The sequence below is a fragment of the Vanessa atalanta genome, chromosome 12 (assembly GCF_905147765.1).
Source record: "Vanessa atalanta chromosome 12, ilVanAtal1.2, whole genome shotgun sequence".
Classification (NCBI taxonomy): Eukaryota; Metazoa; Arthropoda; class Insecta; order Lepidoptera; family Nymphalidae; genus Vanessa; species Vanessa atalanta.
In genome coordinates, this window is record NC_061882.1 from 9,455,537 (window position 1) to 9,476,599 (window position 21,063).

Sequence of the window (21,063 nt, forward strand, 5' to 3'; positions counted from 1 at the left end):
AATATACATACGAACTGTGCATTACCCGCTCAAGAATTCGAGATTATACGCTCTCGAAGCGGTCGAGCCTGAGAAAATTTCACCTACAGGAAATTCTATCATAAACGTTTACTAATCCTACGATCTAACATCAAATTAAATAGTTCCAATTACTTAAGATCTCCGAGCACTTAATGTTGAAATTAAAACATTAATTGTATATAGGTACACGTTAAACGGCACAAATTAACGAGTTGATATCCAATGTTCACATTTCGGACTATTATTGGTATATTGGTGGTTAATGTTTATACGAGTATATTACAAAGAGTAACATTCCCGTAACAAATATTAAAACACGCAATAAAAACTAATCATAATCAAATCAAGGGAGAAATCCGAGTGAACATCACACGTCGTGAAGGCATTAGATTCTGAGAGTCGAGGCCGCTCTAATAAATCACCTCTTTAGTTCGTTAGGCGCACGCCGCCTGCACAGCGGGGGTTCACCTTCGATTCCCGCCGTGGCAAGTGGAACGGCAATTGAGGTAACCCCCTGTAGGTGAATATTTTGACGTGCTATATAATGTCTCGTTGCGTTCCTTGTGATGAATGGTGGAAACGTCAAAAGACTTGAATTGCTATTTTCGATTAAGCAACTCGGTTTATTTTGATACAAAATGTAGTAATCAATTGTTATTAATTTCATTACCTTAATAATAATTCAGAAGAAATAGGAAAATGTGTTATATAATAAAAAATAAAAGCTGATTGTTGTATAAATGAATTAAAGACATCCGCATACCAGACAACGGGTTTTGCGCAAGCGTGCAGATGTAACACCAACTAACAGCATTGAGGCAATTTCTCGAAAGAGTTTGTATACGAAAAAGTATATATAACACGTCCTAAATCTTTTCTTTAGAGTTTTTTATTATCGGTGACAGATTCGCAACTAACATTATGTGAATGGTTTATTTCGTTAATCCTACCAGAGATGAAGGCGTCCGTCAAAATTTAAAAGTTAATTATCGAATACTTTTACCGGCCGGAGTCCGCACCTCGATATATCATCCCCACGGATATAAATCACGAAGTGATTGATAGTGGTGTATATCTCACGCTCGTTCACTAGCTCCTTTTTTAATCCGACACAAATGATTTTACACTTTGCTTCGTTTTCTGATGCCATTTCGCTCTGGTTTTTACGAGGTGCCAGAATTGGATTTCGTTTCAGTTTTAGTGGATGTCATAATGGACGTATTGTTTTTCTTTTGTGCTTATTAACGCTACAACTAAAATGACTTGCTAAAAGATCGCCTTTAAAAAAATCAAATTATCAGATTTAAATACATTTTAAACTAATAAAGCTACTTCGGTACGAACAGTAAATTATGTAGGCAATAAACTTCAATTTAAAATATAAAGCTGCAACAAGTCTTTAGAGCGTTATTACGTGAAACATTATACTTATTGGGCTTTCATTTTATATTCAATGTTTATAATATGGAACTATCAAATATCTAACAGTTTATTTACATTCATGCGAGGGTTACCTACCAACGACCGGATCAGACCTTTCAGCGAAGATTAGCACCGTTTCTATTGTAGTTCGTCCCCAAATTCACATGCAAATCGTTGTACAAAATGTGCGGAAACATAATTAGCTTACGACGCCCGGAACCAGTATCGGCAGGTCCTAGGGGTCAGACGGTTTGACCGTAAGGTATCGGAACCGGTCTATTATTTTTTTCGTTTTTAATTAATGTTTTCGGTTCGATGTAACTCTTGACCGATGTCCGGCAAGGGTTGTCTACTGATTGATGTTAGGGGTTTTCGCGATGTGGCCGTGGGAACGCGTCGGCACGTAACTTTCGATGGTATCTTAATGTCAGACGCGGATAGTAAGTCTCAGTTTTCCCAGAATGTGGACCATTACGAGCGGCCCTGGAGCGTCGTACGAAACATGTCACAGTTATTATGCTCACAAGAAACGATAATATCTTTGGACTGTGACGCAGCAAAGTGGGTTTACCGCCTCGAGACGTTCTCGTTATTCTAAGCACTGATTATTTTGACGATTAAGTCGTAAGAATTAATCATCGAAGACACTGATATGTGCTACGAGTTTAGTGGTCACTCAATAGTTGACCAATATCAAGGACTAAATAATTCTCACGGTAGTACTGTTTGCCCACTAGGCTAGTCTAATGCAAACAGACCCAACTTACGGTCAGTTGATCAACAATGACCACACCTGGTTCAAGACGCAAATTGACACCCTCCTCAAAACGCAACGTTGATCCTTTTGACATACTCTTTGTTCACAATAGGCGTATGTAAGGCGTTTTGCTATTGAAAAAATAATAACCGAAGCAAACATTGCCATAATTTGCAGCCCCTGGGAATAGCTTAGAACGCATGATGTTTTTGACATGTCTTGTGGGCTTTACAAAGACAGTATTGTTCATGGTTGCCGTTATACATATGACGGATTTCGAGCGAGAATTGATCGAATGTAATGAGAATACCAAAAAATATCAGCTTATATCTCTCAGGTTAAGCGGATTAATATAATACTATTTTACGTTAGTATTTAGTTTTAATGAGAATATTATACATTCCATCACTTTATATAGCAAGTTAAAGCAAACTTCCAAACTAATCAAGCAAATTTTGAATATTCATTAAAATCAAATTCCATTGATGATCACAAACGAACTCCCCTTTTTGGAGTATCATGATAGCAAAAATCTTTCTAAATGACCGGTCCAGAACAAAAACTTATTAAGATATACCAAACAATGAAGTCAGTGATTGATGCGAGCGAAACAAAAGGTATCCTTTGTTAATGTCATAAGTGACGACCAAAGCAGGGAGTTTTTATAGCTTCAATTTATGCATTTATTAATAAACTGGTTTTTAATGTATCTCATTAATCAAGAGACACAACATATAATACACACGAAATGAAAACATTTATCCAGTTCGGTTGAAACAAAATTTGAAGTAAAAAAAAAATACAAATAAAAACAAAACACGTTAGATTAAAAAAAAAGTGTTAAAACTGTAAAGATCCTATTGTTTAACGCCTGAACACGATGAACAGAGAAGATAAGCCAAATATCATAGCACATTGCTGTTATAAGAATGACCAATGGACACAAAAACATATCTGTAGCAGATCATCAAAGACTTTAGTAGCGCTTCCTCGATCCCTTTCAACCGCTAAAACGTTTTAGAAAACACTACCACACGAGAGAAAAAAAGTCACAAAGGAGACGACGATTTTATCTCAACCAGATCTTTAATATTGATGTCTAAGACGATTATGCAATAACAAAGCCGCACGCTTTTTTCCTTTATAATAAACAGTTAATCTCGAATAAAAAAGTGGACCTTTTGCACCTTTCCATTGTTTGTTGACAGCAAACAAATCGTTTGTTGGACAAAATATGAGGTGAGGGTTGAGATGTTATGGGGTGCTCAAGGGTTGGATTGAGAGCAGCGGGTTACTCGTCCTTTCCGGTATGTGACCAACATTATCTGAGGAAGGGATTCTAATGATGCAAAGCAAAGGTGTTGGGCATGAACAACGACGATACGACTTACGAGTATATTCTTACTTACGAGTATATTGATTAGATTTAATTTAATGCTTCCATTGAGAAGCGGAGTTTTTATAATTGGACTTTTGAAATCGTATAAATACTTTTATTCCATGATTAAAATAATAATTTCCCAAATACTTTCACGATTCACAATGACAAAAGCTTAGGGTAATTTATTAACGTGGAATACGAATAAAAACATGAATAATGTAATATTATTGCATGCAAGTTACACAACAATGTAATTTTGACTTTTTTTTTACTTCCTAAAAAGCAAAAGTATTAAAATCAGCAGCCAAAAAATCGTACAATACTTGTGTATTAAGATCGTGAGCTGTAAGCAGGTGTGGTAATCAGTGACCCGGCGGGCGGCGGTGTTATGAACCTAACTTGCCCTCAGCGGACCTTCCTTTACGGCCGACATTATAAATAGTACGGTAACACGACGGAGATACACTTTATAAACATTTTAATGTTGATTTGAAATTCAAAATTATGAACTTATTTAAATAGGCATGAACATTTTTGATGATTTGTTTGACCAGCATTATATTCCGTATGTAATTCTGTATTGAAATTTTTCGAAAAACTAATAAATTCTGAGACGAATACATGGATACCTACAGTATAAAAGTCTGATAGTATAAAGATTAGCAATCCTATATTAGATCTGTCAAAATAAAACGCCAAACGAGACACAGTGTAATATTGATTAATCCAAAGAACCGCGGGGGGTCGTGTTCATATTACAGTCAACTTCCTCTCAGGATAATGAATACAAAATATACAAGAGTAGTTGTTAGCTTAGCTGTTGTTTAACTTATTTTTATCTCTTGCTTGGACTGATTTATGTATTACTCCATACACTTAAAAATATCTGTATTCATTTAATGCCGATAGGTAAAATTTATTTCAAACGACATCTCTCTACTATAATCCAGTTACAATTGTTGTTAAAAAATGGCTCCAAACAAAAGTTTATAGGAAATTTGTTTATTAACATATTTGTAGCTAATTTGGTCACAACTTTTTAGTTTATAAATATGTTTCTAAATCTTTTAGTTTCTACATAGGTTAAGTTAGGTTTAAAACAATTGTCTACTGATATACTGGATATTTTGACCCAAGAAATGAAAGGATTTCAAGGTTAGGCAGAAAACTTGATCCTCGTAATCAAAGTTTAAGCGAACAAAATCGCCTATTAATTTAAATTATTAAATACAAAACTGAAGGTATTATAATAATTATTTCGAAACTAAGCTCAATGTTAAAATCATTATAGTTTAATTTGATTAACACTTAAAATCTAGTGTATATCATTATTTCTTGCCGATTAACTCGATTTTATCATTAATTTACATTAACAATGCATTAGAACATAATAACTCCAACTAATCCTACCATCTAAGAAATTTAATTTGATCCCAATCTACTCCCAATCTTGACGAGATTAATAAAACTTAGTCATTAATACTATTAATCAATAGCTTGTCTATAAAACAATAACAGCGTATTAAATCCAATTTAATGATAACCTTTAAGGGTGACCGGCCATTAGATGAGCTTCAATGATGAATATAATCATTTTAATATAGCTTTTCATTACAATACGTACTTTACCTTATAAGATATTTGAAGTTTATTATGCTTAAGCACCGGAAAATTTATTTAATTGGTTATAACAAACAGTTATTACTTGCATCATTTATATATTTTAGTGTATTCTAAAATGTGGTGTTAATAGTGTTTTATTTTAAAGGAACAGTATTTTTGTTTATAAATAATAACGTTTAGCTCCTCGGATCTCGTGGACGATTATCCTTAGAGTTCATGCCGCTCTTAGTCGATCGTCAACAGTTATTTAGAATAACGCCCTTGACCAGTCCGACTAATGGTTGTATAAGATTAATGATTTAACTAATTACACTTGTGACAATCAATGTAGCTTTAAGTATGGCTTTTTGTGTAAAATGTGCACTAAAGAGGCTGGAAATTAGATTTGAGCTGTAAACACTAATTGAGAACGAGATGTCAAAATTTAATGATTTAGTAATATGATGTAAAATAAAAAAAACAATTATTCATAGAACGATGAAGATAGATGTTTATTTTATGGAATATGCATTATCATATAGAATAAAAAATATACCTATGATGCGTACGAATTTATTATTTTTATATGGTTATTATTTACCTAAAGCATCGGGAACAGTTTATTTTATCCGCAAATCCAATCATTAAGGCACTTAATGATTCAACATTATTGTACAATTTCGTTTCTCATCGATCTAATGTGTGGATCGAGGTATTGTTTCGATTTAGGTTTACAACTTGACAAATTAAATTCTCCAGTCCTATCTACTGAGCTACACATATTTCATTAAAGGAAAATATGTAAACATACTTGCTACTAACATAGTAGCGACTGACATAATTTAAGCCGCCACAAAAATAGTATTAAAGTTTTAAGAAGTAATTAAACTTGTTATGACTAGAATCGCGTCGTGTTTGTAGTGTATGTCGTAAAATTCAAAGTTACATAGTGCTTACATAGTTAAATATTATGAGAAAAATTCTATATTTACAACATTAAATGTCTCAATATAGGCATGAATTACTTTTTATTTATCATAAAATATCATTAAGTAATTATTTTAATTATAACCAAACTGCAATTTGTCATTATTTCGTGATTATTTAATTTCTAAATAGTATTTTAATCAAATGTTTTAACTCACCTTCCCTCCTCATGCCCATTTTGAGACATTTCCTCAGTCGGCAATATTGGCATTGGTTTCTATGATGTTGGTCGATGGGACAATTCCTATTCCCCCTACAGGAGTACGTCAGATTTCTTCTCACTGATCTCTTGAAAAATGATTTGCAGCCTGCGGAGTAGACACAACTATTAAACACAATAATTATTAACTCACTTAAATTAATTACGAAAAAAACGTGTAAATTTGACATAAAGTCAAATAAAAATGATTATTTGATTTTCGTTATGATTATCATTAAAAAAAAAAACTCAAGATAAGATTCTTGGATTCAAGCCTGGACATGACATTATTACAAGTCGATATTTTTTATATTTCTAGATACTACCCGTCTATCGAAATTTCGGACGGATAGAACAAGGGTGTAAATAGATGGTTTATATTGTAGGGCAAACATGCAAAGATAAGTCTTAGTTCATTAAAGTCCAGGGACTTCACTGGCGTACGCAGAACACATTAATTACATACATACACATTTATTTTGTTTGTATAAAAAGGAGAAAAATATAATATCAAGGTTGATAAGTATAAAAAAATGTATACAGTGACAGCCTTAGCTTAGCAGTGGTAAGGCTCTAGTGCTGGTTGATGGATACACATGTGGCAGAATTTCATTGAAATGAGCACGAGATGAATTATAAGCAGAAATTAACCACATCTAAATTCAGTGATGCTTGCCTGGGTTTGAATCACGCAATCATCGGTTAAAATGCACGCAATCTAACCACTGGTCCATCTCAGCTCAGTTATATAACCCAGTTAATTACTATGTCATGTACGTCAAATACCTAATCTCAAACAATGTTGCCTTAACGCATTCTGATTAAAGTCTATTTTAAATATATTTACTTTGAAAATTTAACGAGTAAAACAAAGCGTTTTTAATAAGAATCCAATTAAGAACGAACACTGCAGTTTAAATCAATTAATTAGTTCCTTAAAAGCTTTTGTTACGTAAACGTATATTAGAAAATATCGTAGGCGTTAAGACATTCTTATAGTCAGTAGTTATAAAATTATAATGGTCCGTGTTAATGCATTTAATGTATTAAATGATATTAACATAATCTCATACATCAGAGCTACTTGATATCGATAATTCGTCAATTCGTATGGAAGCATCGCCGATACGATATTTTACTATAAAGTATTTTAAAATACAAACTTAACGATATAACGATAGTTATGGCGATTCTCATGAATACGTTATGGATTTATGAGAATTATCTCCGTAAGGCTATGTCTACATTGACGCTTTTGTATTTAAAATAATGGTCACTTCATATTGTAAAACCACCAGTCCCGAGTATGTCTGTAAGTTTGGACGTGAAAAACTCAAAAACTACTGATTGGATTTTCATATGGTTTCCATCAATGGACGACGTGATCGTGAGGAAGGTTTAAGTGTATAATTAATTATGGTTTTGGGTAATTTGGTTGAAATATGATAATGTACGTATTACGTACCTATTTATAGTATTACAAACTTGTTTCGAAATATTTTAGATGCATTGTATGTTAATTTTTAATCGTAATAAAACGTTCTATTAAGTTAAGGTAAATTTTCTATCACGACCTAAAATTCATTAATTTCGAATACAAATAGTTTCATTCAAACATTTTACTCGAATTAGAAATTGAAATTTTACTCTCTTCCCAGCTAAAGATGGCTTCAAAAAACGGTTATTTTTTATTAGGGAGACAGATTGATAGGCCACGTGATGGTGATTGGTCACCACTAGTGATAGACATTGATGTTGTAAGAAAAAGTAGTAACCATCCTTATATCGCCAATGCGCTACCAACCTTGGGAGGTAAGATGTTATGTCCCCTGTCTCTGTGCCACACTGGTTGATAATATAATGAGTATGTGGTGCATTGTATATAGCCTACCCAGACGGGCTTGCATAAAGCCAATGCACCAAGGCCAATCGCAATTAATATTGCATCTGTTTATCAAACATTCACTACGAAACATAGTCAGACTATTATCTCCCTTTTTATCTTAAATAAACAAATTGAAATTTATATTGGATCTTATAATTTATCAATTAAATGTGTCATGGCGAATTAGATAAAAAATAAAACATTTCTCAGATATAATTACGTATGTTATAACCGCCTCAGTGGAAAAACAACTTTATCAATAAAAAATTCTAATCGTTTTTTATTTATTGTCTATCCAAACACAAACTACGTTTTATTAAAATTTCGCAAAAGAAATTATACTTAATTATGACGCTTTATAACAATAAATAACGTAAAAATTATTCGAATATCATAAATATGTGTTATTTTTATTATATTGAATATTTATCTACAAAAAAATCTCTATTGGTTTTAAACGATAGGGTGTAACTTATAGCCGTTTTAATATATTGTTCATTTTTATTTATTATACCGGTTTTTGAGTTCTTTTTTTAAACTATTCTATAATAATCAGAAACCGACTAATGTCAACAGATCGGTTATTTGTATGGATTATGATGATTTAAATATTGAAATTGTGTAGAAAGTTCTTTCTGTCAGTTCGTTCGTCGCGTGATCGTGAGCCATTAGTTAACATACGAACACCGTATTGGTTTAGATTCTTAAATTATCACCAATTTCGATTACAAATTCTTTTATGTTTCACTAATTTAAGAATATATAATGATTACTATTCTTTGTAAGAGTTTTCTAATATATTTTATTTATGTGATTTTTTACTTTGTTGTCGTAAAGTCGGGTTGTGATATGTTCAGTAAATTGGAGTGGAGTCTATACATTTTCAGATTGATGCATTTAGTTTACCGGCAGAAGGCCTTCAAATACAAATACTACGTATTATTGTGTTCTGACTTTAAGGATGAGTGAGCTATTGTAGCTACAGACACGAGGATATAAGCGTACAGGTTTGTTCTTCTTGCAGTCTTAGTTTCTATGGTCATAGAGTGACTTATTCAGTCATTTGTTTAACGTCATTGGACACTGACTTTATCGGTATATATTTAGGTATTGTAAAATACTCTTTTTTATTGGCTGTCAAATTGTACCGTCACGCCGGTTTGGAAGGATTTCAGGCAGATTTAAAATAATTGAGATTAGAATTTAGGTTTACTACAAACATTTTCATACATTTTTTTGAAAGCAAGCATTGTGGAAAATATTTTATTGGAACCGAATAATTTTACCTGCTTAGGCTTTTAGTATTGATATTAAAGCGCTGCAAGCATGTAACGGATTCACCGTGGAAAATTATTATAGCTTGAAGCGATGGAACATAGCTTGGTTAGAAAGTACGAGATTCGTTTTTTTTTATTTGCTTTCTCAGAAGTAGAAGAAGAAGTAAAGGCTTTCCGACTTACAGTCAAGTTAATATATTTATGTTGGAGTTTGATCTATCGATGAATGGAATCAACCTTATAAATTAACAATGAATACTTAGTATTTAATAATAACACGTAGCAACATTAAGTTGGAATTCGACCGTTATTTCCTTCCCAATATATAAAGCTAGGTACAAAATAATAAATACTAAAACCCTAGATAAATGTAAGAAAGATATATCTTAAGGCCTAAGCACGAATCCTAGTACTGTGAAAAACATTTCATTGCGTCCCAAGATACCGTTAGCGCTTCGCAAGCAGATAGCGCATGTTTGTGACACGTTGTGGGGTAAAGTCGATGCACAGGCTCGTTATATATTGTTGAAAGTAGTAAATACATTGAACCATTGCACAAATACAAGAACTTATAATTCAAGCGAATACGACAATTGTCTTAAACCGGTTGGAAATTTAGGAAGCGCATCTTATATCATGATATTATATACTAAAACCTTCTTCAAAACGCGTTCCAACTTCTGGTATAAATTTTATGTATATCGGTTTTGTAGTATTTTCGGTTGGAAATTATATACACACATTAAAAAAATATATCTATTTTTTATTAAGTGTGGTTAATACTTTAATACTTGCTTTTTTTAGTGATAATCGTCATTGTTCCGACGCTTGCTTGTTTGCTAGCAAAGGCGCAAGGAGCTGTTCCAGTGTGTGTCGGTGAATACACACGTGGCAGAATTTCATTCGGAGCATGTAGATTTCAACGCGTCAAATCAAATCTTTACGATTGAACACGAGATGAATTATAAACACAAATACAGATTGTGAATCATATTTTATTTAACTTAATATGAATATTTTTTATAATTTTTTACTCATATTTTTGTTTTTTTAGGTAATACGTGCTTTTCCAATTTATTATTAATTAATATTATACATAATTATTTAGTAAAGCCAGTATTTTTTTAAATTAATCGTTTAAGTAACAATAAAAATTACACATTTTATTGAGTCTCAATAACTTTAAGATATATCTCCTCACGTAACAGAGCAAGCGATGCGTGCTGGCTATCGCGGGTTGCGCCCAATTACTACTATCGTTGGGAACATCGCCTCCGCCGCTTGCAAATTGCGCGATAGTGCATTGACATAGAGATTTAAGGAGAAACTCGCGACAATGGTCGGGGGATACACACAGATTAAAAATTTAATTCATGTCAATTTACATATTGGTCAAATGTCAATTTCCTCGCGTAACTATAGTGTTCGAATTTTAAAAATTGAGTGGTAGTACCTAAATATCATAATACATTAGAACTTAAAATAGCATATTATTGATAATCCATTGACCTCGAGGCTATAGTAGAGGATAAATACAGATAATAATAAAAATATGTTAGTTTAAATCTTTCTTATTCCGCCTATTCTAAAAGCGTAAAGGTCGCTGGCGTAAAAGTATACAATAAACTGACTTGGAACTAATTTTCCTTATAATTAAGAGCTTTGTATTACCATTTATGCGATAGTGCCGTGGCATTGAGATTTAAGGATAAGCTTGCAACAATTTAATATATAACTATTGACATTAACCATTTTTCTAAATTATTTACTATCGAAAAAGACGAAGGTATTAGGCATACAGCTTCGAAAAAAAAACTTAAAAAAAAAACAATCACTGTTCATCTGGGACGCAATAAAACAATTATAAAATAAAGCTTTCAGTGCATTTTGCTTAAAAAAAAAATTCCATAAATAGTCTATGATACAATACAATTAAATACAACCAAGTTAGGTATGATACATGCAATTAGTCAAAATAAAGAAAAAAAATAACAGCAATAAACAAACAGACAGCATTACATATATAATATATAAAAAAATGTAAATTTTTATAAGAATAGGTTATTAGACTTGATTAAAAACGGAAAATCATTCTCATAAACACCACTTGCTACAGTTTAAATAATATATTGTCACTAAAATACGTAAGAATATGTCTGTATAGTGAACTGGTACAATTATTACTAAGAATACTTAATCGGTTTAAGATTATAGTTCGTGGACAGCATTGAGATATTAGTACATGCAAAGAATTTATCGAGATAACGTTTTTTTATAAAAAAAAAACTAACCGATTCGTTTCTGTAGAAACTACATTTCGTTATTTCTAGTATCTTTATATATATTTCAAAATGTCTTTGAACACGATTCACGAGCATTCTATGTGCCAATCATAATATAGAATAGGTATATTTTATTTTACGCATGAATTAATTGGAAAAACATTTTATATTTTTTAACTCGACTGTCAGTTATTGTGACGTAAATCGATTTCTAGGAGTTAAAGATGGAAAATGCAACGACGAACTCTTTTGTATATTTGTATTTAATTTAGGAAACGCAATTTTAAGTATTAAAGAAAACATTCTAAGATATTTCTGCAAATAAACAATCACAATTATTACATAATATTTTTCAATGGGCTTATCCACCTTGCATTGAAGCAACATGGTGATATAAGCTCCAAGTATTCTCCTTAGAAATGTTTGCTCTTGTCCAGTTGTGGGACTTTATCGTGTTACTTTCATTTGAAAAATATAATTCTGAACTTAATCCCATTTGCGTTTACTTGCAAGTGAGTTTATTAAGTAGAATGTACTCACAATATATACATAGGTATCTTTATTTAGTTTAGGTGGTCAGACGGGCGCTTGGTTCTAGTAATGCGTGCAAAGCCGCGGCCCGCTTGACGTATAATAAAATAAAATCAATCGCAAGTTCAAATCAGTCATCAATCATGAACCGTATACCTTGAAACAAGACGTCTATAATTATTTCCCAAATTACAAAGCGAATGCGTCAAATACAACAGTTAAAACAAATTATATTTTGTAAAACTTTTAACGAACGTTTTAATAACGTATTATTAATATTTAACACCAAAATTTCAAAGTGTCCAGAAAAAACATCACGTTTTAGTAAAAATAGTGATAAAAAAAACATGATACGAAATCTATTTAAACGTCAAAGAGAGCGCCATCTTGTGATAGAATAGAACTATTTAATGCAATTATCAAGTGCAGATCATTGATGCATCCAATGATTACTTCCCTCAATCATTTCATTATGCCACAAAGGGAATAATGGACGGCAAGGATTAATGACAAAATATCCGTTGTCTTTTAGGAAGAGACGGTATAACGAGAAATTATTGATAATTATTATTAACTGCTAAATTATTTCACCTTGCCTGTTGTGTTTTAGTTTTTTTATGTATTATTGTACTACAATGTAAATAAAACGAATTAACAGAATATCCGTTATACTGATTGATTTTAATAGCGAACGTAAAAAGTGACTTTAAATTTTCTATGATTTATTTTTTCATTTTATTATTTAAAATAATTCTAAGCTGAATAGTAGACAATCTTCGACACGTTAGGGTTCGATAAATTTAAAAACAGTGATGTGAATTATAAATTATAATGTGACAATGAGGTAAAGAATTTTAATTACGAATGATTAAAACAGTGGCATATTGTAACTGCAAAAACGAAGCACGTGCATTTATATATTTATTAATAAATAATTTATCTATATACGTCAAAATGTGATCTTGTCTTGGTGTTTATCTGCCAAATTAAATATAATATCATTAAAAAAATTGGAAAGAAATGAATACAACTGTTCGTTTTATTTGTCCGAATGAATTGACAGCGATTTTAAGTGATTGACAGACAATTTTATAGGAATATAATTATAGCAACGTTTAAAACGTCCAGTAACTCGTCTAACTTCGTATATTACAATGTTTTTTCTAGCGCGAATACTGCGTAAGTACAATAATATAATCTTGTATGCAATACCTATTATAATCATTATAAGTTGCACTTAGTAAAAAAAAGCGAACATAATTTAGCTAATATGTTTATAAAACGTTTTCTAGTTAACGACGTGACAATCTCTTACAGTTATACCAAATACGACACTAAATTAAAAAAAGACGCTACTTAACGTCACAACACAAATGTTTACCTTATTGACTAGTGTTGTGCTTCGCATCGTATATATTTAACGTTAAACACTCGAAATTTTCATTAAAAGATCGCATGATTCATACGATTTGAGGAGTTTATTGACAGTTTTAGTGGCGGGAGAGAGCGCCACACACGCGCCGATCACAGATTCAATTTAAAAAGTGGAATGAGATAAGAATAAATAAGTTCGGAGAGACACTTATGTTTAGAGTCGGTCGTAAAGATAGGGTTAACTGCCACGGTATCGCCGGACAAAACATACCATAAACTGACCGGTTAGACGGCGAGATAGTGAGGCGCCGCGTCGATAATTTTGCGCCTACTTAGTTTAATTTGTGCGTTTGTATTCTTTGTGATTGAATTTGAATTTTGTAACACGACGACAAGTGGGATTGTAGATAGCGTAGATATGGTTTCGAGCCGTGCTTCTGAATATATGGGTCCAGTATCATATAAATCGAGGATTACAATTTTTTGATTTAAATTAAATAATGGTATTTTCTATTTCAATACACATGATTTTTTATCATTTTACACATGATTTACACATGATTTTTTTTATTATTATGGTATCATAAAATCAAATGAAGCATAACAAAAAAATACTTGAAATATTTTTTGGTTAGTATCGTAACACTTAAAATCGACCTTCAAACGTAAATCTCGCAGTCGCACTAAAAATTGAGCATTAAATTAAATTAAAATTACTGTAATACCGACATCCATCAGATCCTTGTTACATCACTACATTCAGGTGTCAAACGCGATCAGTATTGTCGCTCACGAACGCGAGCATTGAAGTCAAAAGGAGCGCTTCGTTAGAGAACCTTGTCAACGTAGCCGCTATAAACTTTTATTTAGAGACACCTTCGTGAGTCGCTCTTGTATACTTCGACAAGGTTGCACTTCGGGCAGCGGGAGGTCCAACAGTTAATAAAGTGTATTTGTCGACATCAAAATAACAGTTTATGGGTGCGACACTAATGCAGTTTATCGATACCCGTATTATGGTAATTGTGATGAGTATTAACGAAAACATTTTGGAGTTTAGTTTATGGTTTTATTTCGTTGTAAATTTTGTATAGCACGAGTTAACCGCTGTTTGCATGATAACTACCTACGTTGCTTATAAATTCTGATTTTTTAATAAAATTACAATTTGATGAGTCGTTAAAATATAATAAATGCTCCATATTATACGAGAACTCATTAATTTATTCATATTATATCTGATCATATATTATTTTTTATTTCCTGTTTATTTATGCAAAGGTAAAACTGATTAAGGTTAAAAAAAATGCCGAACCATATTAATTTATTATTATAATTACATTTTTTAATTATATTTGCGACACAATTATCGCAAAACAGTATCGCATAAAATTCTGTGAAATATATATTAATATTGATACAGTAGTCTAACTTGTCTCCTCAATGATCCACAATAAACATATTCCGGTACGATTATCAGAACGTATGTCAAACAATATAACCGAAAGCCAGAAATAGTGACCATAATTAGACATTTCTATAATGATAAAGAGGTTCACGACCTATTTGGCGCCACTAACGATAAAAGAAATTTGTTTAAATATTCAATGAAATTATTTCAACTTTAGATTAACGACGACATAGATTATCGGAGCCAGTTATTAATGAAGTCTGAGCAAATTAATGAGAAAGAATTGTCTGGCGCCACTCGACATATCGTATGTACGAAAACCGCTGATACTGTACGTCTGAATTTGAATTGACATACTTAGATGTTGATACTTAAATAAATTATACAAGATTATCGAAATATATATATCTTTCCGGTACCAAATGTTTTATTGTAATTTTTAATGTTGCAATTTGAAAAAAAATTCAACGAATTGATAATATATCTGCGTTGAATTAGTACAATTTATTTTGATGAGATATTTAAATTTAACCCGTAATTGCACATGGGGTCGATTACGCCCCACTGAAAAAAAAGTCTTCAAAACTAAATTCTACCAAATACTATTACGGTTCTCGTTTAAAGTATTTTATCAATAAAATATTGTAAAGTTTATAGAAATCGGTGTCAAAAAGACTCGGGAAAAGGAACTCCTCAACGGTCAACAGCACAATTTTGTAGGTATATGAATGATTAAAGCTATTTCCATAACATTTTGTTATTGAGATAGCTATATCTTATTTCGAGATAGACTTAGGTCTCCCTTTTTCTCTCTCTCTCTCTCTCTCTCTGTGTACTCTTTTTTAAATATTTACTATTAACCTCTAATACGATTAACTATTAAGTAAGCGACGGCGGCAAATTTTCGAATGCAGTTTCTGCGCTTATTATTTAATTTAAAATAGGTAATACAGAGTTTTTGTTGCATTTTATTTAATTACAATAAGATTTAGTATTACTTTCATTATTCTAAATTTAAATTTTTATTACAACATAGTCGACTTTTTGGTTCAGCTTAAAGTGAGTTCATTTGTAAAACTAACTCTGTATTTATATAATAAACGCATCCATTGCCAGAGAAACACTTGTAATATACTAAATATACAATTAAATACAAACATAAACATAGTTAACCGCGATGGTCCAGTAGCTGGGCACGTGTATCGGAACCAGAGATTGTGGGTTCAAACCAGAGCAAGGACTACTAAGTTTTTGTCTGTATAATCTCGTGTCCGGTCAAGGAAAACTTAACGACTTGAATGTGTCGGACGAAATGTCACTCATTAGAGTTGCGTACAATAGTGTAGTCCAGTAGTTTGACATTTAATGTTACAAAGTCGAAGGCATTTATATATTGTATATATTTTTATTTTTAAGTTATTTCCTTAAACCTTGCAACTTACATTTAGATCGTAGGCGCGTTTATGCGCTGAAGAAGTTGAGCGTGAACTTGCAGAGGTCAAGGATCTTATAATACTTGCGTTATAGATATTATATCCTATTGATTGTCAACGTTCATCTTTCGTTAAACTTATATTTAAAGTTCGTTAGTATATAGATATTCAAATATATATTTATAAATCTTGAATGAATTTGTATTGAAAACGTTAGGTAGATATATCATAGTAAGTTTTCCAATAATAAACTTACTTTTATCACCGACGGCGATATTATAAGTACATTTATAGAAAGCTTCATTAAATTTCATATTTAACATTTATAAATAATATATATAAATTATTTATATATGTAACCGGTTTGGGTTCTTATTCATATTAAATTCAATACGAATTATCCAGAAAATAAAACGCAATACCTATAGTCTGTAAACATATTATGGGCAAAGGCTGTTTATCTTCTTGATTGGAAAACGAGGAATGATATAATTTGGAGCGTACCCCACCGAGGAAATTAGTTATAAACACAAAATAAACACAATATAGTCTGTGTGCTTGCCCAGCCTCGAACCCGCAACCTTCGGCTGAGATACACGTGTTAGATTCAAAAGTTATAATAATAAATTAAAATAATTCTATAATCTAATTGTAAGTAAAGAGCGCAACTCGATTCTTATACGAGTATAATGTTATCACGTTTAACATGCTTGTAACAATTTAACTGGAAGTGCTCAACAGTGAAAAGCCCAAGTTCCCAGGGCATCATTCTCATTTTATCTTTGAGGCTATCTGAACTCAGAAATAATTACCTCAAGTACTAACTTGTTATTAGCTGTCGATGCTATTTAATATTATAATGAGGATTTACTAGAATGAGAAATGTTTATAGCAAGATAAGATTGGACTTACTTTTTGTGTCTTTTAATTGAAATAGAATTATTTACCTAATAAAAAAAAAACATTTTTATCTTCAGTGTCTAATATTAAACGTTTTTATTTCACCTGCTTTAATAATATTTAAAGCAGTTGCACAAAATAACGCTATTAAAAGTAAATTAGGTACGATTGGACTTAGCTTCTAATTATCGTAACACAAAATGTCGCGAAAATAAAAAAATAAAACCTATTTTCAATGTTTAGATTCATTTTGATATCACTCGCTTTAGAAAACTTACAAGAAACACACGCCGATTCTAATTTTAAATATGTAATGTTGTCTTAGATTTTCGCGATTATTACACATTGAAATAAAAGATGTGTGAAAGAGTGTTCGTGGTCACGGGCAGACCGTGTCTGTCTGCAAAGTGCTCGAAACGTCGGGATGTTAAAATAATTAATATACGCGATTAAATCCGTTAAAAACTAGTTTTATTTCAATGTTTAAATATGTATTTATTTTTTAATTATAAAGAACAAATAACTTTAATAATTCGTTTTAATATTATCAATTATTAATTTAAATTATCAATTATTAATTTAATATGAAATGGGTTCATCTTAATTTAGTTGGGTAGTCTATTCATAATTTAATTGGCTATTCAATGAGTCTATCGAAAATCGATCTTGAGCTTAATTATAACCGAGGTAAAATGGGCTCCATGAATATTTAATAAAATCAAAATAACTATAATTTCGTTAAATATGGAATTAATAATTATAAGGTTATTATAAAAATGTCATATACGGATTGTGTTTATAACTAGAAAGTTTTAAAAAAATACTATCAATTTAATATAACAGCTTCGATCCCAACCGTGTATGTGCAATGATAAAGTTAATTTTTTTTTATTATTTATCAAAAAATGAAAATCATTTTGAAATTCAATTTATACGACAAAGTAAGAATCTACCTGGACTATAGCAATAAAGACACTACTGAGAATACCCAGCTATAAACTAGTAATATAAAACACGTCAATATACAAACAAATTATATCCAAGTACATAAATATTAAATTTTATAACGATAATTGTATATAAATATTACGACATTTAATTCGTATGTATTTTATTTGAATTAAGTATCGTCTTATTAGTGTGCGTTTTAAACAAAAACTCCCGAATAAGAATTGTCAATTTTAGTTAATTTGCATAAAACTGAGGAATCCCTTATCTGAAGAAGCAGGCAATTTTCCTCTTATTGCATTTTGATTAGATGTAACGCTGTTTAATTGATATTTTTGAAGTTAAGGGGAGAGAACTTGGCGTTGTTTTTGTTCTATCGAGTTTTGAATTTGGATTTATTTTCGTTATCTTAATTGTCTGTTTATTAGATTTAGTTTTTTTTTTAAATAATAATTTTTCGTTTTTTTATTGTTTAATTATAATATAATCTTATTGTTTTTTTTTTAAGTCATTTTTTTCTAATATGTTTTAATTTTTCTAGCGCAAATTTCAAATAACTACTTATATTTTTTCTATAAATTAAGTTTTAACTTACCTACTCAAAAATATTATTTCAGTATGTTTACTAATGTGTTACCTACTTTAATCGAAATTAAAATATTTCAAGTTAAAAGTTCGCACAGTTTTTATAACTTTTCAGTTTAAATTATTTTGGTTGTATTATGTTTTTTTTTTTTTATTATAATAGTAAGCGCAGGTCAAGTAGTTGATATTCACGTTTTAGTTTTTTAAATCGTGGAAAGCAACTAAATCATCACAATGACCTCCCGACCCGCCGCACAATCACACAACACTTACAAACGTATTTTATATATAACACTTTCACTTCCTACATACCCTCACAAGTGAACTGGCCATAGTGCTTCCCGGAGGACTTATCTCCGCACACGACGCACTCCACATTCTGGCCTTTATCGTTCGCGGAGGATCCGCTCTGCGTCGACGCGGCCTGACTCGCGGGTGTCGACGGTAGCAGCTCGTCTTCCCGCCAGCTACCACGGAAGCCGAGCTCCAAAGGCGGGAGGTCGGAGGCTCTCGGAGGGCAAAGCCCCGGGCCGCCGACCCCGCCGTATACTAGCGCTCCGTGCGTGATGATGCCGGTTGCGGTCGCCGGGTGAGAACGCGGTGGCGCGCGCGTGTGTCAAGGGTCGCGGTTCAGACGCGACTGAGCTCGGGTCGGGCCAGGCCGCGGCGCTCCGCCATTGGCCCGGTGGCCTGGGGGCAGGGAGCGAAGGCCCCGCCACCTCGACCGACCCCCCCCACTCGGGGGGAAAATCTTTCAGCTGTACCGTCGGTAAGAAAATCCGTTGGGCGGTATTGTTTTTGTTTATGAACATTGATATATTTTTTTTTACCTTTCGCCGTAACGTTTTTGTGTCTTCGCCCTTTGAATGCGAATGCTCGGAAATTGGTTCGTGTCGCAATATCGGTGCCGTATTCGAGTATGAATTTTTATTCACGTAATAAAATTTATTGAATAAGTTAATAAAGTTATATTGGTTTTCGTGATATTTTTATTCTACGAATAAAGCCGAATTTGTTTCAAATATCTACATTCAGTGATCGAATACTAGTGAACATATCTAAGAATAACAATCTCATTGACTTAATCTAGTCATGTAGTGTTATATAAGTTCTTAACAAATGATATTTAGTTTTAGTTCGTTTACACTTTTATGACTTGACGGTACCTGAAAATCCTACTTTGTATCAACTTTCCGACGTCCATATTTCTGCGCTACCTACTTCAATATTAACATAGACGCTATCCTTGAGACGTAGCGACTCTACGTTGGAATACAGTGAAGACACGCTCGCTTGAAACTAATGGATTTCAGCCTTAGTTTTTCTTTGAATAGCAAAAATACAACCGCAATACGAGTTAGATTCAGCCGTAGCGCTGAAATTTAGTACAAGTATATAATTTTTTTATGTACTCGGCTATATTTTTTTGATTTATAATTTCGTTTAATATTTGATTCATCGAACTTTATGTGTATTATGTACATTAGAATTTTATCAAGTAAGTACATGCTTAAATATATATTTTATGAAAAAATTAAAAATAGTTCCACTTGTTAAAATCTATTCAAAATGTTGTAGCTGCTTGTAAGTAGGTAGGTAGTCATTAATCAATTAAGGTACATATTTTGCTTCCTTTTGATTAAAAATTAATTATCTTTTTTGTTTAGTTAGTCTAATTATTATAAAAGTTATATGTTAGAGTTAATCGTAGAGTAAAACTAATTTTAATTGTTAATTATAGCCGCCGGTGACGGATCTGGAGCGAGGGGGGCGTGTGGGCGGCGCCGCGCGCGCCACTCCCGCGCATTCGACGCGCAACATCAGTGCGCTTGCGACGCGTTCACGGACGTGGAATTTTGGAATGTTCGTCTGTGGCGTACCAATTGATGGAACGCTATTTGTGACGGCACATTTTTTAACCTATTCGAAAAACAAACTATCTTTTGTTGTTATTGTTGGTTTAGCTTCTTAAGAAGTTTAAAATATACTTATTTTTAATCGATGATTATTATTTAAACTAAATGTTTAGCTTTATATTATAGGAATGGAAAAACTTATAGAAGTTGAT

General features: G+C 32.0%; 1 protein-coding gene across 1 annotated transcript in view; it reads right to left on the reverse strand.

The window, feature by feature from the left end:
* LOC125067928 (steroid receptor seven-up, isoforms B/C) overlaps positions 1-19,611 on the reverse strand; it is a gene marked incomplete at its 5' end in the record, with an annotated part of 82,719 nt that extends 63,108 nt beyond the window's left edge. The window contains 2 exons of the mRNA XM_047676826.1: positions 6,329-6,478; positions 19,308-19,611. Coding sequence (XP_047532782.1) covers positions 6,329-6,478; positions 19,308-19,611 — 454 coding nt within the window. The remainder of the gene's footprint in view (positions 1-6,328; positions 6,479-19,307) is intronic.
* Positions 19,612-21,063: the final 1,452 nt, after the last annotated feature.